General features: G+C 39.9%; 1 protein-coding gene across 2 annotated transcripts in view; it reads left to right on the top strand.

The window, feature by feature from the left end:
• The window catches only part of LOC111234369 (glutamate receptor 3), a 67,821-nt gene that overhangs the window by 35,149 nt on the left and 5,427 nt on the right, over positions 1–27,245 (top strand). Inside the window, exons 5-14 of one of the 2 annotated variants that reach the window (XM_022762421.1) lie at positions 2,311–2,364; positions 2,592–2,753; positions 3,134–3,301; positions 4,021–4,125; positions 8,342–8,449; positions 10,393–10,599; positions 12,017–12,390; positions 14,788–14,986; positions 21,880–22,127; positions 22,870–22,984. In XM_022762421.1, coding sequence (XP_022618142.1) covers positions 2,311–2,364; positions 2,592–2,753; positions 3,134–3,301; positions 4,021–4,125; positions 8,342–8,449; positions 10,393–10,599; positions 12,017–12,390; positions 14,788–14,986; positions 21,880–22,127; positions 22,870–22,984 — 1,740 coding nt within the window. The remainder of the gene's footprint in view (positions 1–2,310; positions 2,365–2,591; positions 2,754–3,133; positions 3,302–4,020; positions 4,126–8,341; positions 8,450–10,392; positions 10,600–12,016; positions 12,391–14,787; positions 14,987–21,879; positions 22,128–22,869; positions 22,985–27,245) is intronic. The other variant, XM_022762420.1, reaches the window with a different exon arrangement.

Consider the following 27,245-nt stretch of genomic DNA (forward strand, 5'->3'; position numbering starts at 1 on the left):
ACAGAGACGAAGATATGAGTCCTATGACACTAAAAGTGTTATTCTCTCAGTGACTGTGATGCCTGACCTCCTGCGGGTTCCTGGTGGTTTCATATACTCACAAAAAGCGATTATCCCAGGGGACCATGAAACTGGAGCATCAGGATCCTAAAAATATTTGTTATGCCCAGATGCTTTTTTTCAGAACAGCACTGCCGACAAAGAAGGGAGAAACCCCACAGCAAATGAAATGAAATTATCCTTTACCAGAACATGTACCGTGCTCAATTCGTGACACGTGGAAATTTTTTTTTTTTCATGCAAGTCAAACTATTTTGAGGTTGTTTTGAAAAGAAATACCTCACACAGAAACCAAGTGGAACTCTATCAACCAAATGAGCACAAGAGTAAATAAAATCAACAGTGAATGACTATGAGGCAATATTTGGGTGATGAAATGCAGTGGCTTTACATTAATTATCTAATTTTAGGAATAAAATGTTTGAAATATTTGAATCGTGACTGCAGAAGCTTGAAGCATTTAACACTATGCTGCAATTACCCCAGCAGGCTATTTAGAATGGGTTTGAAAGAAACTCCAGACTGTTGGCGGTGTAATGGGGTGGCAGGGGACTTAGTCCATGCACCATGGTCATGCCCACACATGCAAGCTTTTGGGACCAGAATTCATGAATATATCACAGAAGTAGCGGGGATAGATTAAGAACTCTGTCCGGAGCTATAAATCCATCGACCGTATGGTCAGACCTTTAGCTAACTGGGTTCAGACAAGTATCATGATGATAATAGAACTGAATAAGGTGGCAGCTTTTGAAAGAATATCATACAGCCGGATAAATGAGGTAGAAAAATACAATGATAAATGGGGAATGTTTCTGCGATTTCACTCATTGCGAGCGACTGAATGAACACAATCTTTCATTTTTGTGTACTGTCCTATTTGCATCTGTAGATATACCTTTTTGGGATGTGGCAGTCATGAAGGTGGAGAGATGGATGTGATGATGGTACAACAGAAATGAACACATGGACACTGTTTTAATGTCTTTTCTTGATTATTATGATTGTTCATGTGACAGTGGTACTGTGGACATTGGACAGGTTTACTGGACATTCTATTCTATTCTTTTATTTATTTATTATTATTTTTATTTTTATTTGCATTTTTTGTCTGTTTGTGTGGAGTTGATATATTTGTTGTTTGTCTCTTTCTGTCACTGTTTAATGCTGTTTGGAGACTGTTAAGTTTTTGTAATGTGGAACACAATGAAATCATTTTGCATTTCCTGGCAAAGTAATAGGATTTATTGTTGAAATTGCTGTACGTGTATAAAAGCATCAAGGACATTCTCTCTCTGGAGAGAATTACAAGACATTGAGGTATGAGTAAGCAGAAGGTGTGAATGAAAGCACTGGTGTGAGAGGAGCCACTGGATATGAGAAAGGGATCAACAACAAAAAAAAACCACAGGGATGACTGTTGTTTCAAGTTCTGTATGAAATCTCTTCAATATGATATCTCTTTCACTCCGGACATTTAACATTTAGATGATTTCAGAGCCTGAGTACACTTATAAAAACTGTGGGCGAGTGTAGAAAGTGAAAAGACAAGGGGAAAAAAACACAAAAACAACTATCCACCCCCACAGTATCTTTTTGAATCTCTGTATACTCTGCAGTGGAGAATCAGAACTAAGGCAGATATGGAGAAAGTGAGTGCACGTGAAAGGGTGAGCGAGAGAGAGAGAGAGACTGAGAGAGAGAGAGAGAGAGAGAGAGAGAGAGGTTTGGCTAGTGAAGAAGTTTAAAAGAAATCAGCAAGTGTAGCTCTCCCTGTGTCTGCTGGCGCAGACAGGTGCTGTACAACGTTTTGGGTTTAATTAAGACTCTTGTGCGACTGAGACATAGTGAAGCAGGAAGAGGCAGACTGTAGAGCACAGGCAGCTGCAGAGAGAGAGAGTGAGAAGAGAGCGAGAGAGAGAGGTTTGCCTAAGCCTTGACCTTATTTTACATGTTGAAGTTAATGGAAAGGAACAAGCACTGTCATCACAGTTTCTCTCCTCTCTGTGTGTGTGTCTCATCTCAAAAACACACAAATGTACAAATGTGCCCACACGTTCCCTCTTGCCCTTGCAAATCTAGCTTTAAAATGTCTTTCTTTTTTTTTTTTTCCTTTCTTTCTTTCAATTTTTCGGCGTGTGTAATGAAATTGAAGTTCTTTGTCACTTCTGAATCTCAGCCTCTCTAAAGGTTCTCAGTGTTTTCAGATGTATATGTGACTCACTGTGTGTCTCCTCCTGCGACTTGTAGGTGGTGACCTCGGGAAAAAACAGCAGAGGATACCACTACATCCTCGCCAACTTGGTGAGAGCTCGCAACATGACACAATTCAACACAACGCCGCAAAAAAAAAATACTACTCACTGTGATGCAATGCAGCGCAAAGAAATGCAACACTCAATCGTAGTTCTCTCAATATGTAGTTATGATAGATTTCATGATGGACAAGCCCAAGCAGTTTTTAAGTGTTTTTTCTTTGCTGCTAATGATTCTTTGCTCCACTACCAGCCAGTTGTGCTCTTTGCTCTCAGGGTTTTTCCAACATGAGCCTGGACAGGGTCTTTTCTGGTGGAGCCAACATCACAGGCTTCCAGATCATCAACCCAGACAGCCCCATCGTCCAGCAGTTCCTCCAGCGCTGGGAGCGCCTGGATGAAAGAGAATTTCCAGAGGCCAAAAACACTCCATTGAAGGTCAGACAGGCATAGTGTCGAGGCTGCAGTTAGATTTTATTTAACATCTTCAAAGATCCTTTTTTTTCCTTCCCTTCTTTCCTAAGTTTTAAAGTAGTAACTATAGTTAAACAAGTGAAATATGTCAGCCTGAATCTTTTCACTGAGATGCTGCTAAAATAACTTGTTACCTGCTTGTCCTTGAATAGAGGCGGCTTTCAGTCTCAGACGATTTTTATGTCAATCATTATGAGAGGCTTCGATTTTCTTACTTTTTACATCAGTAGCATTGCTCTGTACCAAGTACTGGTGTGGAAATAGTAACCTTGATCTGGTTGCAGTCCAGTGTTTACGTGATGTCATTGGTGTATCACTGGTGTTTCTTGTGCCCTTTGTCTCAGTATACATCAGCACTGACCCATGATGCCATCCTTGTGATTGCGGAGGCCTTTCGGTACCTTCGGCGGCAGCGAGTGGATGTGTCTCGCAGGGGGAGTGCGGGCGACTGCCTCGCCAACCCTGCTGTGCCCTGGAGCCAAGGCATTGACATAGAGCGAGCCCTCAAAATGGTAGGACCGAGGGCGCTGGACGTCTCTGTATACATCTCTGATTTTTTTTTTTTTACCCTGTGGTTGAATCTTTGCTTTATCTCATTCTTCACTTGGTTCTGCCTCAAAATTGATCAGTTTTACCATTGTGGGATCTAAGTGCCATCACAATTTTTTTCTTTTTTTCTTCATCTTTCTTCTTACAATCTTGAAAGATCCCTAAACACTGATCCACAACTCTATAAACCATGAACTGTAACCAATCAGGCACCATATTTCATTCACATAGCAAAATTAAATATTTTTAAATTCACCCATTCCTTACTGCAATGTGAGTAAATGAACAATTTGTTGAACTGTGTCCTTTATTCCCAGTTATTCTGACCTATAATCTTCGCTTTGTCTCAGCAAATAGTAAAAGCAATCTTTCCCTTGTTTTAAAAATCTGACCTTTCCCATATTTCTGCTAAACTTTACAGACTTGCTCCCTCTGTACATTGATCCAGACCTCATAATCAGCCCAAACACTTGCCTCTCAAATAGAGTGGGAATATGAAAAAAACATGATGCTGTTGGAAGTATTTATTAAACAAACAACACACCGGGGAAAGCTAAAGTCACTGTGGAGAATGTTAGACACTGATATATAAAGATCATTTGTTGCATGTTTTCATGTGGAGTTTGCTCACCTGCTGTGTGGAAGGAACAGGTGTCATCACTCTTTTCTTGGTGCCTGGCAGGTCCAAGTACAAGGTATGACAGGAAACATCCAGTTTGACACATTTGGTCGGCGATCTAATTACACAATCGATGTGTACGAGATGAAGACAGGAGGCCCCAGGAAGGTAAGTGAGAACATGAGCCTTGGAAACATCCGTGATAGCTTAATTAATGTGTAACTACTCTTTGCTGAATTAGCATATGAACTAGATATCAGTACTGTATGTTAACAAATACAGGCACGTTTCAGGCAGCTTCGTGATGTGGATCTTGATTTCTCTTGGCATGCTGGCAGTACATGAGTTAGAGTTGATTCTGATTCGGACAGAAGCTGCCAGTAAGTCTTGCAAAGCCAGCTCAAATCATGTGAGCACACATTCCCCCCGAGATTTGAATCTGGAAAACATCCACCGAGAATCAGCTGAGCCCTGCAGACAGAAACTGGACCAGTCTACAAAGTGTTGGGGAGTTAGATGATGACATGGCTCAAAACTCAGAAACCTCATGAACAAACAAAGTGTAGATACACAATGAGGCATCACTCTGCTGCTGCAGGGCATACACTTTGCTTCACACTTATTCAGAAACAGATTATAGTCAACAGTTTAGAAGCATGTTTCTGGATGAGCTGCCACATATTACCAAATTCAAAATCTGATGCTAAAACCACTGACAAACCAGTGAGTGGTGCATGTGTGAACATTTGATATGTTTCATGTTGACGCCTGAATAAAGCACAGAGATGTCAATCATTTGAAGTGACATTAAGCAAAAAACCTACACAGCTCTAGCAGACAACAACAAGCAAAGTGAAGGTTGTGGGCTGGCTTTGCAAAATCATAAGTAGATGATATTATTATATGTATGTATTTGATATTTAAATGTGACTTCAGTTTTCAGCGTTTTCCTCGTGGAAATCCTCTCACAAAGGCTTTACACCATCATCGCAGTAAAACTATAATACCCTCTGTAATGATGCTGTGAGGTGGGGTTAGCAGCTCTTGTGAGGCAGGTTTTACAGCTTAAATTCTAATAGCAGTATTCACTTGTACCTACTTTTACCTGCCCCTGTCGGATTAAAGTGCAACTGAAATTAAACTGCATGTTTACTTTATGCTATAGTCTAAATAGATAGATAGATAGATAGATAGATAGATAGATAGATAGATAGATAGATAGATAGATAGATACTTTATTTATATCCTAGGGGAAATTCATATGAATTTCACCATTAGCTCATTGTTGATAATTATAATAATAATAATAATGATAACAGTTAATGACAAATTAACAATAATAATTAGATTAATCAAAATTGGAACAAATGATCTCCTGAACCTCTCTGTTCTGCAGTGCAGTGAGATGAAACGTTTCCTGCACCTGTAGCTCCTTCTCTGTCCTGCCAGAATGTTGTGGAGAGGATGGTTGGTATTGTCCAAGATGGCCTCCATCTTACATTGCATGCGTCTCTCCACAACAGTCCTGAGTGACTCCTGCCAAGCACAGACCCAGCCTTTTTGGCCAGCTTATCCAGGCTCCTTGTGTTCGTGTCTGACATGCTGGTGTCCCAGCAGACTGCAGCATAAAAGAGTACACTGGCCACCACTGACTTGTAAAACATATGCAGCATTTCACTGCAAACACTTTCACTGCCTTCACTGAAGGCCATCGTCAGATCCCTGTACTCCTTTTCCTGCCCGTTCCTGATACGCGCCACAATAGCTGTGTCATCCGAGTATTTCTGGATATGGCAGGACTCAGAGTTGTATTTAAAGTCCGCCGTATACAGGGGGAACAGGAATGGAGCCAGAACAGTCCCCTGTGGAGTTACTAAGCCTGATGTACTGTGGTCGTCTTGTCAGGTAATCAACAATCCAGGACGTGAAGCAGGGATCCACCCCCATCCCTTCCAGCTTGTCTTTAAGAATGGGGGGTTGGATGGTGTTAAATGCACTTGAGAAATCAAAGAACATAATCCTCATGTAACTACCTGGCTCATCCAAGTAAGAATGGACCCGGTGGAGCATGTAAAGGACGGCATCATCCACTCCAATATGTTCTTTGTAGGGGAACTGTAGTGGGTCTAGTGCATGTTCAACTTGTGGCTTCAGAAGGTGGACAAGCAGCCGCTCCAGGGTCTTCATGATGTGTGATGTGAGGGCCACTGGTCTGTAGTCATTTATCTCAGCCGGTCGTCCTACTTTAGGTACCGGAACAAGACATGATATTTTCCACAGGACCGGGACCCTCCCTGTTTGAAGGCTTAAGTTAAAGATACTCTGGAGAGGCTCAGCCACCTGGGCTGCACAGTCCTTTAACAGCCTCGGAAACACACCATCCGGCCTGTTGCCTTTACAGGGCGTAGTCTCTTGAGCTCCGCCCTCACCTCCTCCATTGTAAAGGACAGGAAACTTGACCCCAGTGTGGAGGGAGTTGCAGCTGCAGTGTCAGGTTGTGAAGGAGATGCCGTAGGAGAAGCTGCAGCTGAAACAGTGGGAGGGAGAACAGGTGAGGCTGTGTCAAACCTGTTGTAGAACAGGTTGAACTCATTGGTCTTGTCCACATCACCTGATGTTGCCTGGTTGTTCTCTTTATAGCCAGTGATGGTCCTCATCCCCTTCCACACCTCTGTGGTGTTGTTGTGCTGCAGCTTCCTCTCTACTTTATTTTTGTTGTCCTCCTTCGCCTTCTTTAATCTTCTCTTCAGCTCATGTTGCACACACCTGAGCTTCTCCCTGTCTCCATCCCTTTCTGGTTGAGGAGGGTCTTGATGTTACTGGTGATCCAGGGTTTTTTGTTTGGAAAGCAGTGTACAGTCCTTGCTGGTATTACAGTGTCCATACATGGGTTAGTTCATATATATTCCGTGGAACTTTTTAAAGATTAACACTGTAAATTAGATTTCCTTTGTCCTCTTTTGAGAAAAACTAAAAAGGAGGAAATCCGCATCTTTAATCATATAGCCAATAAAAATATTTTATCTTAACCCTCACCCTTAGACACAGACTGAAAAGGGTGTAGAGCTTTGAGCTGTGTGACACATTAGCTTCCTGCTGCATAGTGTCCATTTTGTCTACAAGCATGGACACATGTCTGGTCTTGTGCCTTGGCTTAAACAAGCCAGCAAACATCCACAGGGGGAAATGTTCACTTGCTCGAAACAGTCATTTAGCTAGTTAGCTTGACAGCTGTGGCACTTGTCAGTGTCTGTTAGTTTAGATGCTGAATTAGGTCCTTTATCTTCAATACCACTAACAAAACACTGTCTACCCCTTTATCAGCTTGTAAGGCACAGTTACCAGAGAAGGTCCGGTCGCAAACACGTACCTCAACTCTAAGTTTGGAAGTTAGAAAGTCATTTAGGAAACATCCTCTCTTCAGTAATAAAAAAAACTATTAACAGTAAATTTGAAAATCATTTCAAAACAAAAAAAATGACTTTTCTAATTTCAGTTGGACTTATCTCCAGACAACATGGGGTCTCATGGTGCCCACTGCTCTGATGTAGTTTGGCTTTGTATAACTGTGCAGACCAAAAGCAAAAACAATGCAGCCTGAACACACACACGCACATGCACACACACACACGCACATGTACACGTACACGCACACACACACACACAGGCCCACAATGCAGGCACTGTGACTTGACTAGCTCCACGACCCTGACCTCTGACAGGGTCCCCACAAAAGCTGGCACCAAGAGGAAGTGGCCCCATACTGTCCACATAGCTCAGCTCACAAGGCAACATACATCACAGCCACCCTTTAATCCAAAGTCAGTGTGAGACAATCTGCACGGACAACAGAGTGAGTACTGTGCGTTATAGCTAGCAGCATTGGGAGACATTGATTTCTTCTTGGCTGAATAAATCAGTGTTTGTGTAACAGAAATAATCATAATGCAGCCACTGGAATCAGACACAGGCCTGTGTTTGTTTTGTGTTAGATTTGACTGTATGTGCTATGTGTAGTATTAATAGAACAGTAGAGCAACCCACTGCACGGGCTAGATAAGACACATTTAAATTTATTAGGTTTGTCTTACTGGTATTAATTTTATCAGCCTTCGAGTGCTCCACTGGTGCTGCATTCCTGTTATATAAGAGAACATTTGCTGAGCCAGGAATAGATTACTCCTACTCTGCTCAAGTGTAGCTCAGGTGAAATGAGAAGCACCACTACAAGCTTTTAATAAAACTGTACATCAGGCAAAACCAACACCGTCTCCTGCTGCACAGATAGAGTCAGCCAACTCACATGTACTTGGAGGCTCTACTGTAAAAAACAAAATCTCCTTCTGCTTCTTGTAATAACTGTGAACCTTTATGTCCTTTTCAGATCGGCTACTGGAATGAGTACGAAAAATTTGTATATATTATGGATCAACAGGTCACCAACGAGTCCTCTTCTGTGGAAAACCGAACAATTGTGGTCACTACTATTATGGTACACTCTCAAACAGGTTTTAAGTGTTTCACCTTAAGATTTCTGCCACTCAAGGTCAAGGTGTCCATTGTTGCAATCTGTCCTGGGAGGGTAGAATTATTTTATTTTCAGTTGCTTTCCATCCACTCACTACATGTTGAAACAGTCGATTCACAAAGAGTGTTTCAACTGTATCCGTGTGGGTGCCAAAGCATTTTGGTTTTTTTATATTACAGTGGGCTGTTGTAGTAGTGACATCACAATAACGGCTTTGGTAAAGATAACGATAGAGATAGACACCATCGTATTCACATTCAGTGCATACGTAAGTAAAAATGTTTCCCTCTCATTAAGTAAAATGTCGGTGACGCTGGGGACAGCTGTCTCACAGGAGACAGGAAATGATCTGCACAACAGGAGGACATAAACAACCAAAGGCTGCAACCTTTGGCTGTTTATCTCTGCTCAAATTCACCTCAAGTTACCTAATGGTTTGGCACTGAATTGTAATGTCAGATTTCTCTAAAACCAGTGCTTCCAGTATATCAGGCCCAGGTTTAGACGCAGTGCTAGTGAGATTAGTTACAGACAGTGGTTGCAGGTCAGTAATCATCAGCCATTTTTAAATGTAAGATAAGGTGCGCCTTATCTTACATTTAAAACCATGGCCTCTCGCTCCTTCTGACTTTGCCTATTATGTTTTCATCTTAGGCAAATTCAGAATGTAATAGTCATACATTCTCATTTCAACGTCTAGAAACTCATTATCCTCATGATCAGCCTGGAAACACAACAGTATTCAGAGTGAGGGAAGAAAAACAGAGGAGTCGTGTCATTGCATTATTTTCTCTCTGCCAGGCATGCCTTTGATTTGAATAAAGACAACTGTTGTTTTAGATGCATCACAGTCATCTCATTAACTTCATCTTGCTTTTCTTATGTTCCATAACTTTAAAGAAAATGCCATATTTAATGAAAGGCCACCCTATTATTGTAGGGTGCAAATCTTTCATTTTGTCTTTTATAACATTGTACATGACTGCAGGATGGAAGAGAAGGTAAAGAAGGACTAGCTCAAACAAGAAAGGAGTAAAACTGTTGGATACTCTAAAAGCATCAAGTAACAGTCTCCTCTGAAGACTTCTATTGTAAGTCAAGTAACCCTTAAAAAAACATGTACATGCCGTGTGAAAAAAACATATTGCCATTGATGAATATCCCAAGATGACATCAGTTCATCTGAAGAAGGTTTAATGGCGAACATGTTTTAAATGTTGGAGGAATCACACGATATTTATTGAAATCCGAGGCACAGAGATGATGTGAATTAGTCAAACACCATAATCAAGAAAACAAGCAGATTATTTTACTGTCATGAAAGAACAAATGAAAAGCAAATTGAATCAGTATAACATTTTATTTGGCCACGACTTTTCTGAAGTGGTTCACACGTTTTTTGCACGAATGAGTGAGTCTCCATGTTTCTGATGTCTTTAATCTCTCTGTTGTCACTGACGTTTACTTTATGAACTGGAAAAGTGCTCCATTCAGCTTGTTCTTCCCCTTCTGCCACGCTGATGCAAAGCACATGCAACCCCCGCCTGTCACCCATTTCCACAGATTTAGATTTTGGATGAGGATAGCATGAGGGAGACTTGACGTCCTGCTTTGCTTCCTTTTATATGTGTTAAATGCTTCACTCCTCCCGCTGGCCCAATTGGCCTCTTTACTCCAGCAGTGGCCCGCTTTTTCAGTCCCCCAGTAACATGCCTGCAACTGATGTTGTGTAGACGTGTTTAACCTCTGCTCTGTTTGTCTTTTTTATGTTCCCTACGTGTTTGTTTGTCAACCCTGCATGTGCATGCTACAGTACCAAATCAAGGCCAATGACCTATGAGGTTTGGCCACTGTGGATGTGTGCTTCTTTTCTTAACTATGAACTCAAAATTATGTCTAATTAACAGGAAGCTCCATATGTGATGTACAAGAAAAACTATATGCAGCTGGATGGGAATGACAGATATGAAGGCTACTGTGTCGATTTAGCTTCTGAAATTGCAAAACATGTGGGGATAAAATATAAGCTGTCAATAGTGCCGGATGGGAAGTACGGAGCCAGAGATCCGGAGACTAAGACGTGGAACGGGATGGTGGGTGAACTGGTTTATGGGGTAAGTGTCAGTCTGCCTGTGTTGCTCCTAAAGGGAAGGGGGTTAATTCTTCAGTTTTCATCAATTCCTGCTACTTAGCCCTCAGATTATTGTAAATCACAGTAAATGTCTTGAAGGGTCATTTGAATTTGAACAGAAGAGAGATTTTATAAAACTTCCTCAGTCCATCTTCAAAACCAAATCACACACAGTATGATATAAAATTATAGTGAATAATACCATGTAAACTATTTCAATTTTACCAGTTTCACCTCACTTGTTGTCATCCAAGTGAATCTGAATCTTCTGATGACTGTGTTGGTAATCTGATAATTCAAAGATAATACAAAAATTATGGTGATAATCATTCATGTAAAAAAAAACAAAAAAACAAAACATGTACAGAAAAAGAAAAGTGGATATTTGGCTGAAATGGACTTTGGAGTTTTGGAAAGCACTTGTAAATTCACCATGACTGGTTTCATCATTCGTCTTATGGCTCCCTCACACTTGAACTGGCTTTAACAAGACGATTTGCATCTTTTATGAGACCTCAGCTGCTGAATGAATAATGTAAAAAGAAATAAAAAAAAGAATCTCACACAGCAGACTGGGATCCAAACAAATCTGCATGCAAACAGTGCTTCAGTGCAGATTTCTCAGTTTAACACCTGTTGTTTGTGCAGTTATGACTACACCGGTATTAATAGCTTAGATGGACGGTGACCCTCTGTAGTAATTGAAATGGCCATGACAAGCCCTCAGCTATATTTAGGCATCAACAGTGAATTTGAATTGCCATTAATTAGCCAGTCAGATGTAAATGAGCTTATCCAAGAATAAATAATGGGCAGCTGCATTCGATTGAGACCGCTCCTAACTTTATCTAAGATATGAATCATCTAGGTGAAATATTTCTGTGTTTTTAAATCAGAGTGTGGCCCAGTTACAGAACCACTCTCCCCTCAAAGCAGTGACATATTAATTGATGAGCCTGTCAGGCGTTGCAGAGGATCTGATGGAGGTGAATTTAACAGGCTGATTCACATTTCATGGAATCCTTACATAATCTCCTCCACCTCTGTCTTCCAACCCTCCGCTTGATTCACGGAGGAGATTTGGATCGAGACAAAGACATTAGCCAACACAAATGCTGAGTGACTCATTTTCAAATGGCAGCTTCGCTCTCACTGCCGTTGTTACCACAGGTCTGTTGCTCAGTATATTCTAAGCTGCTGAATTTCACTGTGTCCAATCTCTTTACTCCATTTAAAGTTGAGTGCTTGGCCATGTGTGTGTGATTATAAGACAGTGTGACTTAGACATGGTTTTTAGTTTATCAATATTTTCTTAATTAAATCAATATTTCACACTTTGTACTTATTTATGATTTCTTCTGTAAGACTAACCCCCAGTATGCCTGTTCCCATTTTCACAGAGAGCTGACATAGCCGTGGCTCCTCTAACTATAACGTTGGTACGGGAAGAAGTGATAGACTTCTCTAAGCCCTTCATGAGCTTGGGCATCTCCATTATGATAAAGAAGCCTCAAAAGTCCAAGCCCGGGGTTTTCTCCTTCCTGGACCCACTGGCCTATGAGATTTGGATGTGTATAGTTTTTGCCTATATTGGCGTGAGTGTGGTGCTCTTCCTGGTGAGCCGTTTCAGCCCGTATGAGTGGCATCTGGACGAGAACGATGAGGCCAAAGACCCTCAGAGCCCCCCAGACCCTCCAAATGACTTTGGGATTTTTAATAGCCTGTGGTTCTCCCTGGGTGCCTTCATGCAGCAAGGATGCGATATCTCACCAAGGTTGGTTGTTGTGTTCATTCTTCACCACCTCTCACTTGTCCTCCTCATCTCTCTGCATTTTATAGTCCCATGCGTTTATTTCCATTCTGCCATGGTGCATATAGGTTATTTTGAGCATTGGTAGCGCTACTGTCCACCTAACCTCATGCTTCACTTCACTGCACTTTCCTCCCATAAAAACCTCACTACTGTGCATTCATTTGTTTTCAAGCTGCATGCTGGCAGTGATGCTTTGCATCCACAAAATAACTTATATCCACCATGCTGAGGACTGTAAAACGCACAGGGGTCATTACATTTCATTCAAAGTAGCTGCTTGACTTTCTCATGATTCTTGGAGGGCTACCGTGTTTTTGCTGCATGTCCCATTTTACGGTCATCAACTTGGTGCATATAATGTATTTTGTGTGGAAAAACAATCATCAGCACCATAACTACTTGATGTATTTTTCCCAACACAATGGCCATCCCCTTTATTCATCCATCCATCCATCTCTTTACTCATCATCACTGTTGTGGTGTCCCTGACTTCTTCTTCGACGATTCCCACTTCTGACATCCTTTCTTCTGGGAATTTTGAAACTTGTAAAGAAGCTGGTTGAAGACCAGTGACAGAAAATTCAAGAAGTTTTCACAGATACACATTCATTTGATATTGAATGGAATGATTAATGATGTGCTACTGGGAAAAATGGGGTTTTAATGAGGAGATATTTAAAATTCTTTCATCTTTTATTAATTAATACAAAACAAAAAAAAACAAAAAAAACACTTTTATCACTTTATTTTATTAAGTCCAGTGACTTAATGACTGCTTCTAATCTCCACAGTTACAGAGAGATGATCGCGGCATCTGACAGTTATAGATTCGATGCCTAAGGCTAAATATGAGCTCAGGTTCTTCAGCTGGAATCTGAAGTTGTGAGTCCACAGGTCTTTAGTGAAAAGAATAAATTAAGCAACAAATGGGGGATTTTAGTCAGGCACAAGCATGCAGTATTTGAATAGAAACTGCTGATGCCATGATTTTTGCTAAACAGTAAAATATAGTTTAACATAGACCAGCAGTTTCCAGGTCACCGTAATCACCAGAAGAGGAAGTGTATTTTCTGATTTACATACCTTAATCACAGCTTCTGTAATCTCTAGTGCTTTTTTGTGGATACAACGTTGCCTCTGGCTCAACTATGTTTAGACCATCTCAAATCAAGTGTGGTAAACTGGCCTTAATGTGACCTTTTAGATAATTATCCCAATTATTGAAGCCATTTACAGATAAAACTTGAACACAATCTGCCTAGAGAAGCAGTCTCTCTGAAACCTTGATTATGAACTAACAATATACTGAATGTAACAGCATATTTAGATAGCATTGATAGCATAAATACATACATAAACCCTGAAAACAATCCAGAGCAATAAATATGCAGTGGAGTGATGCTGTACAGATGGAAAAGAGAAATGTGAGTTAATCTGAAAGCAGCGCATTCAGTGGAATATGTATGTGATCGTGCAAGTTGGGGATGGCACCAGAGTGAAAAGTAAAATTTGAAAACATGAACCTGGGATTGAACTATGAGGTGCAGATTTGAAGTCAGAGCCTTTACGCTCATGTGAAAACTGTGAAGAATTGGTTTAGGACCAGTGAGCAGGGTGGGAGTATCTGTGTGACGGAGTGGTTTGGCTCATCACACCCTGACTTCAATAACAGACAGAGTCTCATGGTGCTTTTAATTCTGAATTGTTGTATCCTCTGTGATCTAAATTTGTGGTGGAGAGTGTTACACTTTGCAACAGATCAAACACGAACAAAAGCCTTCACTCAACATCAAATATGGGCTGCAGCAGAGACCTCAAGCAGATAAACTCAATACCTGGCACAAGAGAATGTTCACAGTTACTTGGCAAATGTTAAGTTGAAGATCAGGACTCCGCTGTCCCTCGGATGAACCCAGGTAATCTTGGACAGATTCTGGAGCATCACACGAGCCTGCAGGCTGCTGGATTTAGGCTGTTGTTGGACTGAGCATTTTTGGCTATCTGGGATGGATGCTCACCTAAATTAGTTCCAAAGCTAAATGTGGACACAGTTATATTGAGTTAATGAGGCTTATTATGACTTTCAAAGATTTAATCAGCTGTAAAGGCTGCTACATTGAGTTAATGATACTTCACTTAAATTCATTTATGCTAATATGTGAGAGCGTGGAGCACCAGGGACATGCAGTCACCTGGACAGTTGATCCAACAGTATACAGAGATTTTTCACATGATTCTGAGCTTCACATGTCAAAGCTGTGAGCTGGAGACACAGTAGGAAATGATCCTTCTCTCCCCTCCTCATACCGATCTGAGCACGCTGCACTCATGTCTCTCTGCTTTATGTCCTCCTCTCAGGTCTTTGTCCGGCCGTATCGTCGGAGGAGTGTGGTGGTTCTTCACCCTCATCATCATCTCCTCCTACACGGCCAACCTGGCTGCCTTCCTCACCGTGGAGAGGATGGTCTCTCCGATCGAGAGTGCCGAGGACCTGGCCAAGCAGACAGAGATCGCCTATGGAACGTTAGACTCAGGCTCTACGAAGGAGTTCTTTAGGGTGAGTATCTCAACAGGCTGTCATCCATGCTGTCACTGCGCTGTATAATGAGTGTCGCTCAAATATAATGTTAATGCTGGCCAAAAGCACAGAGCTGAATTAGTCTCTGGAGCTTTCATGGGGGTTTTGATTTATTACCTGCCAGGTGATAAATTGAATGAATAATCAATAGAGGAATGTCTAGAATTGTATTTTTTCCCTGATACAGCACTAATACTACAACTGCACTTGATTAATTCAGCACAGATTTTATTAAAAAAGGAATTAAGTATGACTGTGGGAGTAAACAGCTAAAAGAAAATTGCATGCATTTGTTTTGTTAAGTGACTTAAAAGACGTTGCCTTGGGATGGATGGTGGAAGTAAGTTCATATTTTTCCAAGTGTCAAAGCAGAGCATTATTAGGCACAGGAGGGGAGGCCTGTTATCAGCATGGTTGCAAATCCACTTTATTAACTTTCCTTCCCTTTGTCAAAATCAAAATTTTTCTTCCAGCTGTGCACTTTTTGGCAACAGGAATACTTCAGTTATACAACCAGGACAATCATGTTCCCTCATCCAACCATTAACCGAACTCCACTAATATGTAGATTAATTTGCAGTGCTCTCAAAGCAAGTGCACAAATACTCAAGGTCACAGTGCATAAACATCTTCTAATAAAAAAGAGATAAAGCTGCAGTCTTAAAAGCAGTAATAATTAAACATCAACTAGTGTTGGCCATTTACAAAAGCAGGTCACAGATTGTATCAGGCAGTATGTGATCGTTTTGACACTTGTGGATACATTTTTGAAATTCTGCATCAACTATATTTCTGTCTTGGCGTCTGAATCGGCGCCCGTATCTCCGATTTGTTCAGCATTTCACAAAGAATGAAGTGAAAGGAAATGACAGTTCAGTCTGATTATCAGGCTTCTTCTGTGAGTGTTTGAAACTGTAGAGAAAAAAAACTTTGAAGAAGAACTACAAGATGTCGTTATAATTCCAATTTGTGGGCCTCTGTAAAGAAAAAAAAAAAAAAAGAACGGCGGCAATCTCAAAGAAGGTGTCCTATTCCTTGGAAATGGAAATGTCATTCACATCCAATGTCCAGCTCTGAGCTGTGCCTATTTTTAGTCCTTCTCAGTCTCTTGGTGTGATTGCTCCGAGTGAGTCTGAGACATTTGATAAATACAAACTGTGCACTCCTTTAGGTTTGGGAGTGATCAGGATGGAACTGTGTGTTGGTTTCAGACAGTGCCTCAGAGAGAGGGCTTTCTTGTTAGCGCAGAGTCAGTCAAAACATAATCAAATTAAAGCATGCACCACTCTCAGGAGATTTTGGTGAATTTTTTACCTTTAGGATGAAAGATTCTTCCTCTTGTTTGTGTGCTGAACAGTGGGAGGGAGTGATTTTGCAGGGATGGCGTGTGTAATGTCTCTGTGACCCAACCGATTTACAGTAGAAAAAGCATTCGAGTAGACTGACATGATCTGCTGTGCCAAGCTGAACTGAGGTCGAGCAATCAGCGTGATCAGTGTTGAGGAGGTCATCTGTAACTCGCCGTCTCCTGCACTGCAGTGCTTAAAAACATTACTGAAACTCATGAAAAATGTGGCTGTTCAGAGAGAGAAGGAGAATCCAGCAAACTGCAGCAGAAGAGATGACAAGGAGAGGTTGGTTACCACTGATTCTGAAAATTACACCATTCTGTTTAGGAGATTTATAGTTGTCTCCAAAATTGCAAAATAAATGTATTGAATACGGCTCATAGTGAATCACATAGCTGACAGAGACTCTCTTCCTTTACTGTGTAATAATTCAAACTAGACTTGTAGCAGAGGCTCTGTTATTATGACTGGAGGGACAGACAACAGATGCGGTATAAAATAGGACACTAAAGTTTATTGGAATTATTTGCCACTTTCACTTTGTTTGAATAGTCGTAATTCCATTTAATAATGAAAAAATGAAGACGATAGGTGATTGGCACATGTATCAGATCGAAACATTCACTTTTGACGTGTTTGTTGGATGTTTCAGCAAAACATCAAAAAGATAATTTAAGAGGCTTCCTGTTGAATCATCACATTAAAAGCAGCAGATCCAGAAGCAGCAGTTCCACTCTGTGGAAGTGCTAATCCATGAAGTATTTGGCAGGCTGTGATTTGTCAAAAGGTGCTCCTGAGGAGATAATTGACAGGCATGGAGTGACTTCATCCTGCGTGACAAATATTCTGCTTTTCTTCTTGCAAACTGTCAGTGCAAAGGAGCCAATCTGAGCAATGGTTATTGAAAACTGGTGATGAAATGCTAATGATTAATAAGAACTATAAATACATTTACAGTGATCCTCAAAGATGATGCATCACCTAATCCAGGTCATATAGCATCCTCAGCTCATGCAGCATATAATGATATCTAACACAGTCAATTTTATGACTTATTTTTTCAAGACTTTTATTTGAAACACACTTTGTTCTCAAGCCACTGAGCTTGGAGTTATAGTTTTACTTTAAATAGATTTGACCTTTTAATATAAAATTTAATCTAGATTGCGTATATGTGTTTATTTCTCTCTGCTAATGTGGCGTTCAAACTGTAGCGCCATCAGGCAGCAAGCGGTTAGACATGCATGGCTCTGCCTAAAATTTAAAAATCTGTCTATCAGCACCTCTAAACCTTTTTTCAACATGTTAATTAATCAGCTTTAGAGGCTTGGAAGGCAGATTTGTTTTTTGTTTTTTTATTTAGTTTCATGTATTTAGACAGCTGTTAGCTGTTTCTCCCTGTTTCCAATCTTTATGCTAAGCTAAGATGAGAGAAGAGTGGTATCACTCTCCTCATGTATCTCTCAGCAGATAGGCAAAAAGGCTAACTCCCCAAATGACAAACTATTGTTTTTTAAAAGAAATTTCAAACATCTAATTCTCATGTTCAGCCCCTTTTTTTGTGATTAATTGTTGCATATTATGTTTCCTCAATCTTCACTTGCTTCTACTTCCAGTAAAGCTGTGATTTGATACATGAATAACTTTAAATAAGCTGCTGATGCTGGAGTTAACATTTGGTTTTATGTTACTGAGTGAGCAATGTCAGAAGTTTGAGGACGTGAGTGGAGAAAAGTAGCGAAAGTCTAGTAAGAAAACGGTTGTGTAAGAGGTGTATTCTTTCAGAGTTTGTTTGTTAGGGATGATTTTAATTACTGCGGCACTGCTAAACGAGCCATGCTAATATTTAATAATTTTATTAACCCTGTTATTACTGATCATGAACATACAGTAAAATTAGTTTTAATTACATAGTTCACCATGCATGTAACTAAGAATTGCACAAGATAGAAGTGAAAGACCAGGGTGATTGTACATGCTTTGTTTAGTCTGTCATCTTTGTTTTGGGATGACAGCGAGACAGACATACAGAGAGGGCCATGAATCACTCTCAGCTCTTCAGCCGACTGCTGACTGGTAGCTGAACTCGTAGCTGGAAGAATTCCAGTTTAGATCAGTTTGTTTAAAATTCCTCACTGGCCAGAGGATACGACCTGTTTGTGGATACGCTGGTCGCTAATGACGAATAATTGGTCTTTGTTGAGCCTCAACTGCTGCAGTGAGAAGATTTCTCTGTGGACGAATCATTCTGACAGCATGAGGAGTTTCACAGATTTCAACACTGGCTCCTGACGAGTGTGCATCTTCATAACCCAGAAAAGAATTGCTGTTTTCACACTGTGGTCCGGCCTGTCATCAGTTATTATTGTCATGTTAAGAGTGTTTACATGAACACTCAACTGAACTGAAATCGTGCATATGTCAAGAATGATTCACTCACTAGCCCGAGCCCACAATCCATTACATCTCTGGTGAATTATTTATGTTGCAGTACACAACACTGAGCTGACATAGTTTGTCAGTTCACCGCAATGTTTTCTTTTACTTTCACCTACCAGACGTGATGTGGGACTGACTCACACAGCTGCTCAACACACAATCTGGATAAAACTGGATACAAGGACTTGATTCTTCTATATCAAATACTATAAATAACCAAGTAAATACGTATGACAAGTGCCCAGTTATCAAGGCCCGTACATAAATACTGAATCGCATGTCCAGAATAATAGTACATTTACAATTCCAACTATTATATGTGTTGTAAATAAGAAATATGTACCACCATCAATAAATGATACGAAATATCATATAAATCGTCAAAAGGTCATACAGATAACGTGATTTTCTCTGAAAACTTGCTCCACCGTTTCTGAGTTCTGACGTCACACTTTTTTTTACTTCCTGTTTGTCAGATTACGAACCTGACTGCTGTGTCATAAACACGATCCTGACAAGCAGCCTCTTGAATACATGAGGAAATATGAAAAGTTTCAACCCAAAGTTCCCTCTGAGCTGCTTCTCCGTTTCCAAGCTCAGAGTACAAGGTCACATTAGCCCAGTTTAACGCAGCTTCTCTATTTTCCCCCTCTATTGTAGACAGCTGTGTACTCCTGCTCCCCGGTGGCCGGCGATCAGCCTCTTGCTGGCCATTTTTAGTAGCGTACTGAGTGTCAGAGCAGGGCTATGCTGTGCGTGTCTGAAGCTGCTCCAGCTGGCAGCTGACTGCACCACAGAGGTGAAGCTGTCAGTCCCAGAGTGAGCGGGTCAGATGTGGAAAAGACAGTGGCATTACAGAATTAACTGTACACACAGTCCAATAACAACTAACACAAACTATTTGAACTAGTATTTGGCCTAATATCATGTGGAGTCATGGATATTTGACCATGTTAAAACTGATGACTGTGAAATAATGAGATCCTAATCTCTCGTGACCTTGGTCTTCTTTTGGACTAGATTGGTTCACGACAGACACCGAATTACATGAAAATCATTCACGTTTCGGGAGAATGGTTCTTATTTTTCATAATTGCGGAAGTCATTCGGACGCAAACAAACAAAATGATTAAGACAATCTGTCAATCTGTGCGCTGATTTTAAGAAAGTACTGTATGCGCACAAAGGAGACCTGCACAGGCTTGACCATAGCAGAAATCATAAGACAATCTTATGGCAAGTGCAATAACAAAAACCAAGAGATAGTGTTTTCCCCTTTGATAGAAGATGCTGAAAGGTGCAGATGGACAGATACAGTCGTAAATCTGTAGGAATGCATGTGTGTGATTTTTTTGATTGAATATTTTTATACATCTACACAACACACACAAGAGATGACATGTTTTAGTGAAACCTACCCTTAAGGTATTGTGTTTATTTGGTCCCAATATGTTAAAAACCAAGACAAAGACATAATATCACATATTACATTTTCGTATTGTGTAACACAATATATAGACTAGAGGGACTGTCTTTCGACCATGACTGAGAAATTTTAAACAAACAGATAATAAATATTTGTTGAACTCCCTACCCTCTCTTTGTTGTACAGTATATTTCACCACAATATACTAAAATACATATATTACATCTACAATGTTATATATCACTGTGTTTACTGTATATTAGAAATAACATAATGTATAACATATTAAACAATAATAATCTTTAAAATCTTTACTATAAATTTAGTATAGATTAAGCCCAAAATGGATAATATATATCAATATACCAAAATACAAAAAAGACAAACATCTAAGTGACTCAAAACAACCTGTCACCATAAAGTCCTGCCATAACCTCTAAAAATGTCTTCAAGTACTTCAACACTTTACATGGAGGAATGTATGTGAAGTACTTGCACTGAAATATTCAGCTGGGAACCTACAGTGTCACTGTTGTCACTACATTGTAGCATCATGCTGCACAGCAGGTTGTGTTTGACACATTTAAAAGTTACATAAGCACCATAGTCAAATCAAGTGCACTTCAGTATTGATTTGTAAAAGGACTGATTTGATTTAAAAGATAAAAATCAAACCACGATGACTGTGACTCCAGCTGTAACCTGCTGGTAGGAGCACACAATGAGGAGGAAGAGGAGGAGGAGGGGGAGGAAGAGGAGGTCAGGACTGTCTGTTAATATTGATACCAAACATGGTCGGCAGTTTGCTTCTGCTGAGCTGCCAGATTGTCAGACTTCAGGCTGCTGGCAAAAGGCCCACTACCTCTGCTGCACTGTTTGCATTTAAAGGGTAAATCCACTCTGAATTACAAGAGGCAGAGAACTGTCAGTGCACTGCCCTCAATGTGCTGACATGTTCAAGCATATTGCACTTCAGTGATGTCACAGCAGGTGCTGTAATGACTGAAAACACCTGGTATCACATCACTGTTTGAGGCGTGGCCATGAAGCACAGTGGCAGCGGCAGCAGCAGTTTTTTTTCCTGCGTGATTCAGAGTTTCTTTAAAGGAATAGTTAGAAATGTAGGAAAATTGGCTTATTTGCTTTCTTGCTGAGCGTTAATTGAGGAGATTGATACCACTCACATGTCTGTGCAGTAAGGATGGAGCTAGAGCAGGGAGTTGATTATGTTAGCTTATCATAAAGACTTCCTGTTTGTGTATGGATTAAACAAGTGCGATATAACATGTTAATTAGAGGGTGAGGTTGGTTCAAGTTTTTCTAAGACAAGGAAAATGTCCAAAGAAAATATGAATGATGAAAATACTCTTAATATGAATATTGCTTTTCCTTTTTTTAGAAAATGAAATATAAGATTCAGCCCCAACTTCCCACTTCAGAATTTGACCTCCTCCATACATCCATACCAGACACAGGCTCCATACATCAGTGGTATCAGTCTTTTCATGTAACTCTCGATAAGACAGCCACTAAACACATTTCCCAAAATGTCTAACTACTGCTTTAAAACCCACAGTGGCTTATTATGAATGTTGTTGGTGTTTTATTAGGTCCATAACTAAACTGTTTCTGTGTTCTCTCTGTGTCCTCAAATGCAGCGCTCCAAAATAGCAGTTTATGAGAAAATGTGGTCATACATGAAATCAGCAGAACCCTCAGTGTTTGCCAAGACAACACCAGACGGGGTTTCCCGGGTACGGAAGTCGAAGGGAAAGTTCGCCTTCCTTCTCGAATCCACTATGAATGAGTACATAGAGCAGCGGAAGCCATGTGACACCATGAAAGTGGGCGGGAACCTCGACTCTAAGGGCTATGGTGTGGCCACACCCAAAGGCTCTGCATTAAGGTGGGTGGGATAATATAACAATATCCTCCATGTTGTTATAGTATTCCCCCTCCCCTGATGTCTCCTTTTGTCATTCTCTTCTTCATCATTCCTTAATTTTTTTTTTTTCTAAGTGCATCAATGAGTGAACAGTATTATGAGTTATTTTAATTGAATCAACATGTTCAGCCATTTTCTGTTCTGTCCTATGTATATCTGGTTTGTGTCTGTATTACTTTCTTCTTTCTCTTAAGGTTATTGGTATACTAGTCACATGCAGTAAATCCATTTGAATGCTGATGTGCACCGTCACCTTCCCCAACCTTGTTTGTTTTGCTCTTTCCCCTTCAACCTCTCCTCCCCCCTGGTTTCTGTGGTGCCCTTTTGCATTGCTTCTAATCCAACACTGAGATATTTCTTTAATTAATTTGCTAGTTAAAATGCTGGTCTGTCAGTTGTGATGAATGTTAAGCTGCATGTTGGATGTTCTTATCTCTAATTCAACAATGACAGAATGTCCCCATCCGCACACTTCAGTTACAAGCAATGTAACCCTCCATGCCACCTCTCTAATATTTAACATTTTCTTTGCTGTAAAAAATGCTTCTTACCCTTCCACACCAGTGAAATTCTTTACCAATTTGTCCCTTCCGTGCTCCCCTTATATACCATTGATATTTATCACTATTATTTACTAATATTCTATATTAGATTTCTCACGGACCTGTTCATTTTCTTACAAGTTATGTTTTATCGTTTCAAGAAATGCTGTTAACCTGGCAGTATTAAAACTGAATGAGCAAGGCCTCTTGGACAAATTGAAAAACAAATGGTGGTACGACAAGGGAGAGTGCGGCAGCGGGGGAGGTGACTCTAAGGTCAGCCTCAATGTCACCAAAGTCGGGTATCCTAGAACAGAGTAATCGGCAAGGCTGTCGTCACTGACTTTAGTTTTTTGGCCCAAACACCCGTTACTAGGCTACTGATGAATATGTCTGCTTTTCCATTTTTATTGTGCAAATGTGATCAACTGGGAACCCTTTACTTGGCTAATGGAGGAGAAAAAAGCCCAATAATGTGAGATAAGTGCAGAATTAGTGCCGAAGAATATGAGAAAACTGAACATTAGGAGTTTAATATTGTGCTTGTGACAGAGTAGTTGTTCCTGTGTTCTTGGCCTGTGGTTATGAAAGACAGACACAAGCTTTCCCTCTGGTTTTTATATCTACAGGCCAACATGAAAGCTTTGTATTTTCATATGTGACTTTCAAAGTACTGCCAGACGGATCAAAGTGTAGATCTAATCTGATTTCAGATTATCGGTATCTCTGTAAATTGACCAGTGTATCCACTCTCCAATCAGCCGCCTGGGCGTTAGGCACAGGAAACAGCGTTGTCTTGAGGGGACTAAGCATCACAGGCAAACGTGAGAATTCTAATGACAGAGTGACAACTAACGGTCCAAACTTTTTTGTCCAACATCCTCTCACCGAAATCCAGCGTAAGACCGACAGAAACCTTTGGTTGGTCTTGATCCAAGGCCAGTCAAAAGTCTTTCCATGGCCACCCTGACCTGGTAAACCCTGCAGCAGCAGAGTGTAAGATATGACCGGGGGCTCCATTTGTACAAGAGGATTTGATTTGAATTTTGTATTCAACTTATTTTTCATAGTGAACATATGGCTCATGTAAAAGTAACAGTGACTGAGTGAAGATGCATTCAGACATTAAAGTGAGACTATGCAACTTTTGCGAAACTGCAGCCATAAGTAAGGCATTTCTGATGTTTACTTGGACAAAAAAAGTTACATAGCCTTGCTTTAAATGTCAAGTTAAATCAAAGAGGAGGAGTTAAATTAAAGAAGAAGAGCTTTTTCATACCATGCACATGCTTTCCAGCATCATGTATCCTCACTATTTTAGAGCTGTGCATGTCAGGCTCAGCTCTGCAGAAGAGCTGGGGCCTTTCTCCAGATCAGTCTGTAAATTATTGACACTGAAGAGGATTTGCCTTCAATCAAATCTGTTGTACAACCTTTCCATGAATGAGGCCCCTGATCTTGTGTTTCAGATGCCAGGGCACAGTAAACGCCCTTACTGTGAATCCATCTCTGCCTCTGCTCTTCAGCTTGCCTCATGACCACAGCACTCTTGGCATTTTGTGAGAGAAGAGACAAAGAAAACTTTGCTGTTATTAACTGTAGTCATTCATTTCTGAGTGAGCAGGATATGGATACTACCAGTGGGATAACACAAAGAAGCTGTCACATCTCGCTGGCAATTTGCCTCGACCCCTTGGTTAGGAAAAGAGTAAATGATCAGTGTAACACTGTCACATCTGACTGCCATATTTCTATGTCCTTATTTTACTTTCAGAAACAGAAATGCATGTGTGGGTAATTTAACGATGACATATGTAAATATATTGTATGTAACTACCACTGAGAAAATATGACCTTTCACAGCTGGCATAAAACTAAGTTATCATGTTATCATTGTGCTGCAAAAATTAAATTCGGCACATATATTTGGAAATCAGTCATGCTTACTGAAACCAAACAAAACCCCAGAACGTTAAAATCACACATCTTGATGTGTTTACAGGGAATTTTTTTATTAATCAAAGCTGGATGATATAAAATATTCACATCTTTGTGGGTAATCTATGTTTCTACTGTGTGATGTGTGTTTCATTTGACATCATACAGAATGTGATTTATGTCTTAATTTGGCCATGAGAGTCAATATTGTGCATGGGGTAGTTGGTGTTGTGAGTTGTTTTGTGTGGTCGTGAATGTTTTTAGATGCTGTTGTCCTGTTTTGGAGTCACACTGAAGGGTAAAGCTCTGATGTGACTTGAAATCAGAGGGAGGGGAGGTTCATTTGTCTTTCACACACAGACTCAAAACAACTACAGGGGATGGACACAATAAAAGACACATCTATGCATTGTATTCAATCCAATACACCAATAAATACTATCTTTGTGAAGTTCTAATAAGATGTTAGGTAATAGCACAGCACCTCCCTGACGCAGCCTCAATAAAAAAACTGAACATTATGAATTATTAAGCTTCACGAATATAAGATTTGTAGCACTGGCTGTTGTATTGCATTCTAATAGACTGCACAGGTGTTCGTGATATTCTGTCCACCCCCTGTACAGAGGGTCGGATTCAGACTCTTTAAAGTCAGTTTTCAAAATTAGTCTGTAATGTGAGAAATTTAATTTGTTTACCCTGAGTAGCTCGGGACATTGAGAGAATCAAGGCATTTTATATTATTATTATTATTATTATTATTATTATTATTATTATCATCATCATGTTATTAATAAACATGGACACAAGGGTCTGAATCAAATAGTCCCAGATTTGAACAAACTCTGATTCATCAACTGGATTCATAATTAATAAGCCTTCAGATCATCAGACTGGAGAGAAGGTGAAACTGACAGGACAGACAGGCCTTGATTGCTGATGTGAACCGCGGTATCCAGTATGCTGGTTGTAAACATTTTTCAGGATTAGAGTTACACATGGAGAAGTGAGTTGATGAGTGGATGGAACACGCTGAATCAGAAATAGAGAGAGTGAGCTTCTTATTGAAAAAATAAAAACCTTATTACTGTTAGTTGGCATGGCGTAAAACACATGCATTTAATGTTCCCTGGGATTTTCACATGACATTGTGCGTTTAATGTTACATGTTACAAGATTGATGCAAACAGAAGGAGGCAAAGAACAGAATTGGTTACAACTCAAGAGATTCAAGATTTAAAGCTTTTATTTCTCACATGCTCATACAACATGTGCAGTAAAATGCAGGTGAAATACTCTACAAAGTGTATTTTGGCCTGGTGTGTAGGTGGTGGCTGTGCCATTTTTCAGAAGGCCTATATAAAATACTCTAAAACTATAAACTATAAACCATGAAAAGAGACTATATAAAATATATTTATAATTTCAATATATATTGAAATTAATGTGTTTAAATGTAAATTTTTTATATTATTTTATAACTAATAATGTTTATTTAAAGTCCTACTATTTAGCATTAATAAGCAGTATATAAACATTAAACATAATAAATGGCTTATAACACACTATAGCGTAGTTGTAAGCAGCTATAAGTGTTAATTACCTGCCTTACAGCTGTGTGCAACTACATTATATTGAATTATAACTTATTAACTACTTATTAAATGGTCATATATTGCTTATAAATGTTAATATAGAAAATTAAAGTAAAGCATAAACAGTAAATTTTCTTGACAGACACATCAGCATATAAGTGACTTGTATATTGTAGATTGTGGATCTTAATTCAACAAATGGTTCTATTTCAGTCAACTCACTTGATTTTGCTCTCTACGTTTCACAACATTATGTATAGTAGTAGTAGTAGTATACATTATGTAGTTGGAAGCACAATGTTGTTATTCTAAGTTGCTGCATTATTCGAGCTGTTTATTGCAGTCGTGCTCTCAATGCTTTGTGAACGTGAGCAAAACCAGGTCTGCTACGTCATATGTTTTCTCTGTTTGAATGAACTCTGTGGAGCTGTGAGCCAACTGTTCACATAAGAGGTTTAGGAAGCCCACAATGTTTTCTGTTTGAACAGTGAATGACAGGTGGAGTTCTTTCCCAACACAGACCAAACTGCAACAACAGAGCAAAAATATTTAAATACTACAATTTTATGTCTGGAACAAAGTAATTACAAACCCAAACTGCTTCAAGACATGGAAGTGAAACAGAAATGATGGCAGTTAATTATCTCCGTGCTTTTTTGAGTTTTAGGTATTGAACCATGTAACCAAACATCAAACCTTTACTTCCAGCTATTGATATTTATCTGTTTCTGTGCATAAAATATGGATCAAATGCTGTTTTTATCTCAGTTTGATGATGAGAAGAGTCACAGAAGAAGGTTTCAGTGTTTCTAAACTGTGACCCTGTACAGTGTACTTCAGTATATTATTTAAGTCCATGGCCCCCACCTGGTGGTATCTGATGGCCAGCAGATTGTTGCAGCTCAGAAGTTTAATAACAACAATATAACAACAGTATGTCTTTGTATTTATGAGAACACAGAGAAAAAGCCGGACACCAGAGTAGATCATCCTACCCAAAATGC

Source organism: Seriola dumerili, unplaced genomic scaffold (genome assembly GCF_002260705.1).
Source record: "Seriola dumerili isolate Sdu_G_001 unplaced genomic scaffold, Sdu_1.0 BDQW01000449.1, whole genome shotgun sequence".
NCBI classification, from domain to species: domain Eukaryota; kingdom Metazoa; phylum Chordata; class Actinopteri; order Carangiformes; family Carangidae; genus Seriola; species Seriola dumerili.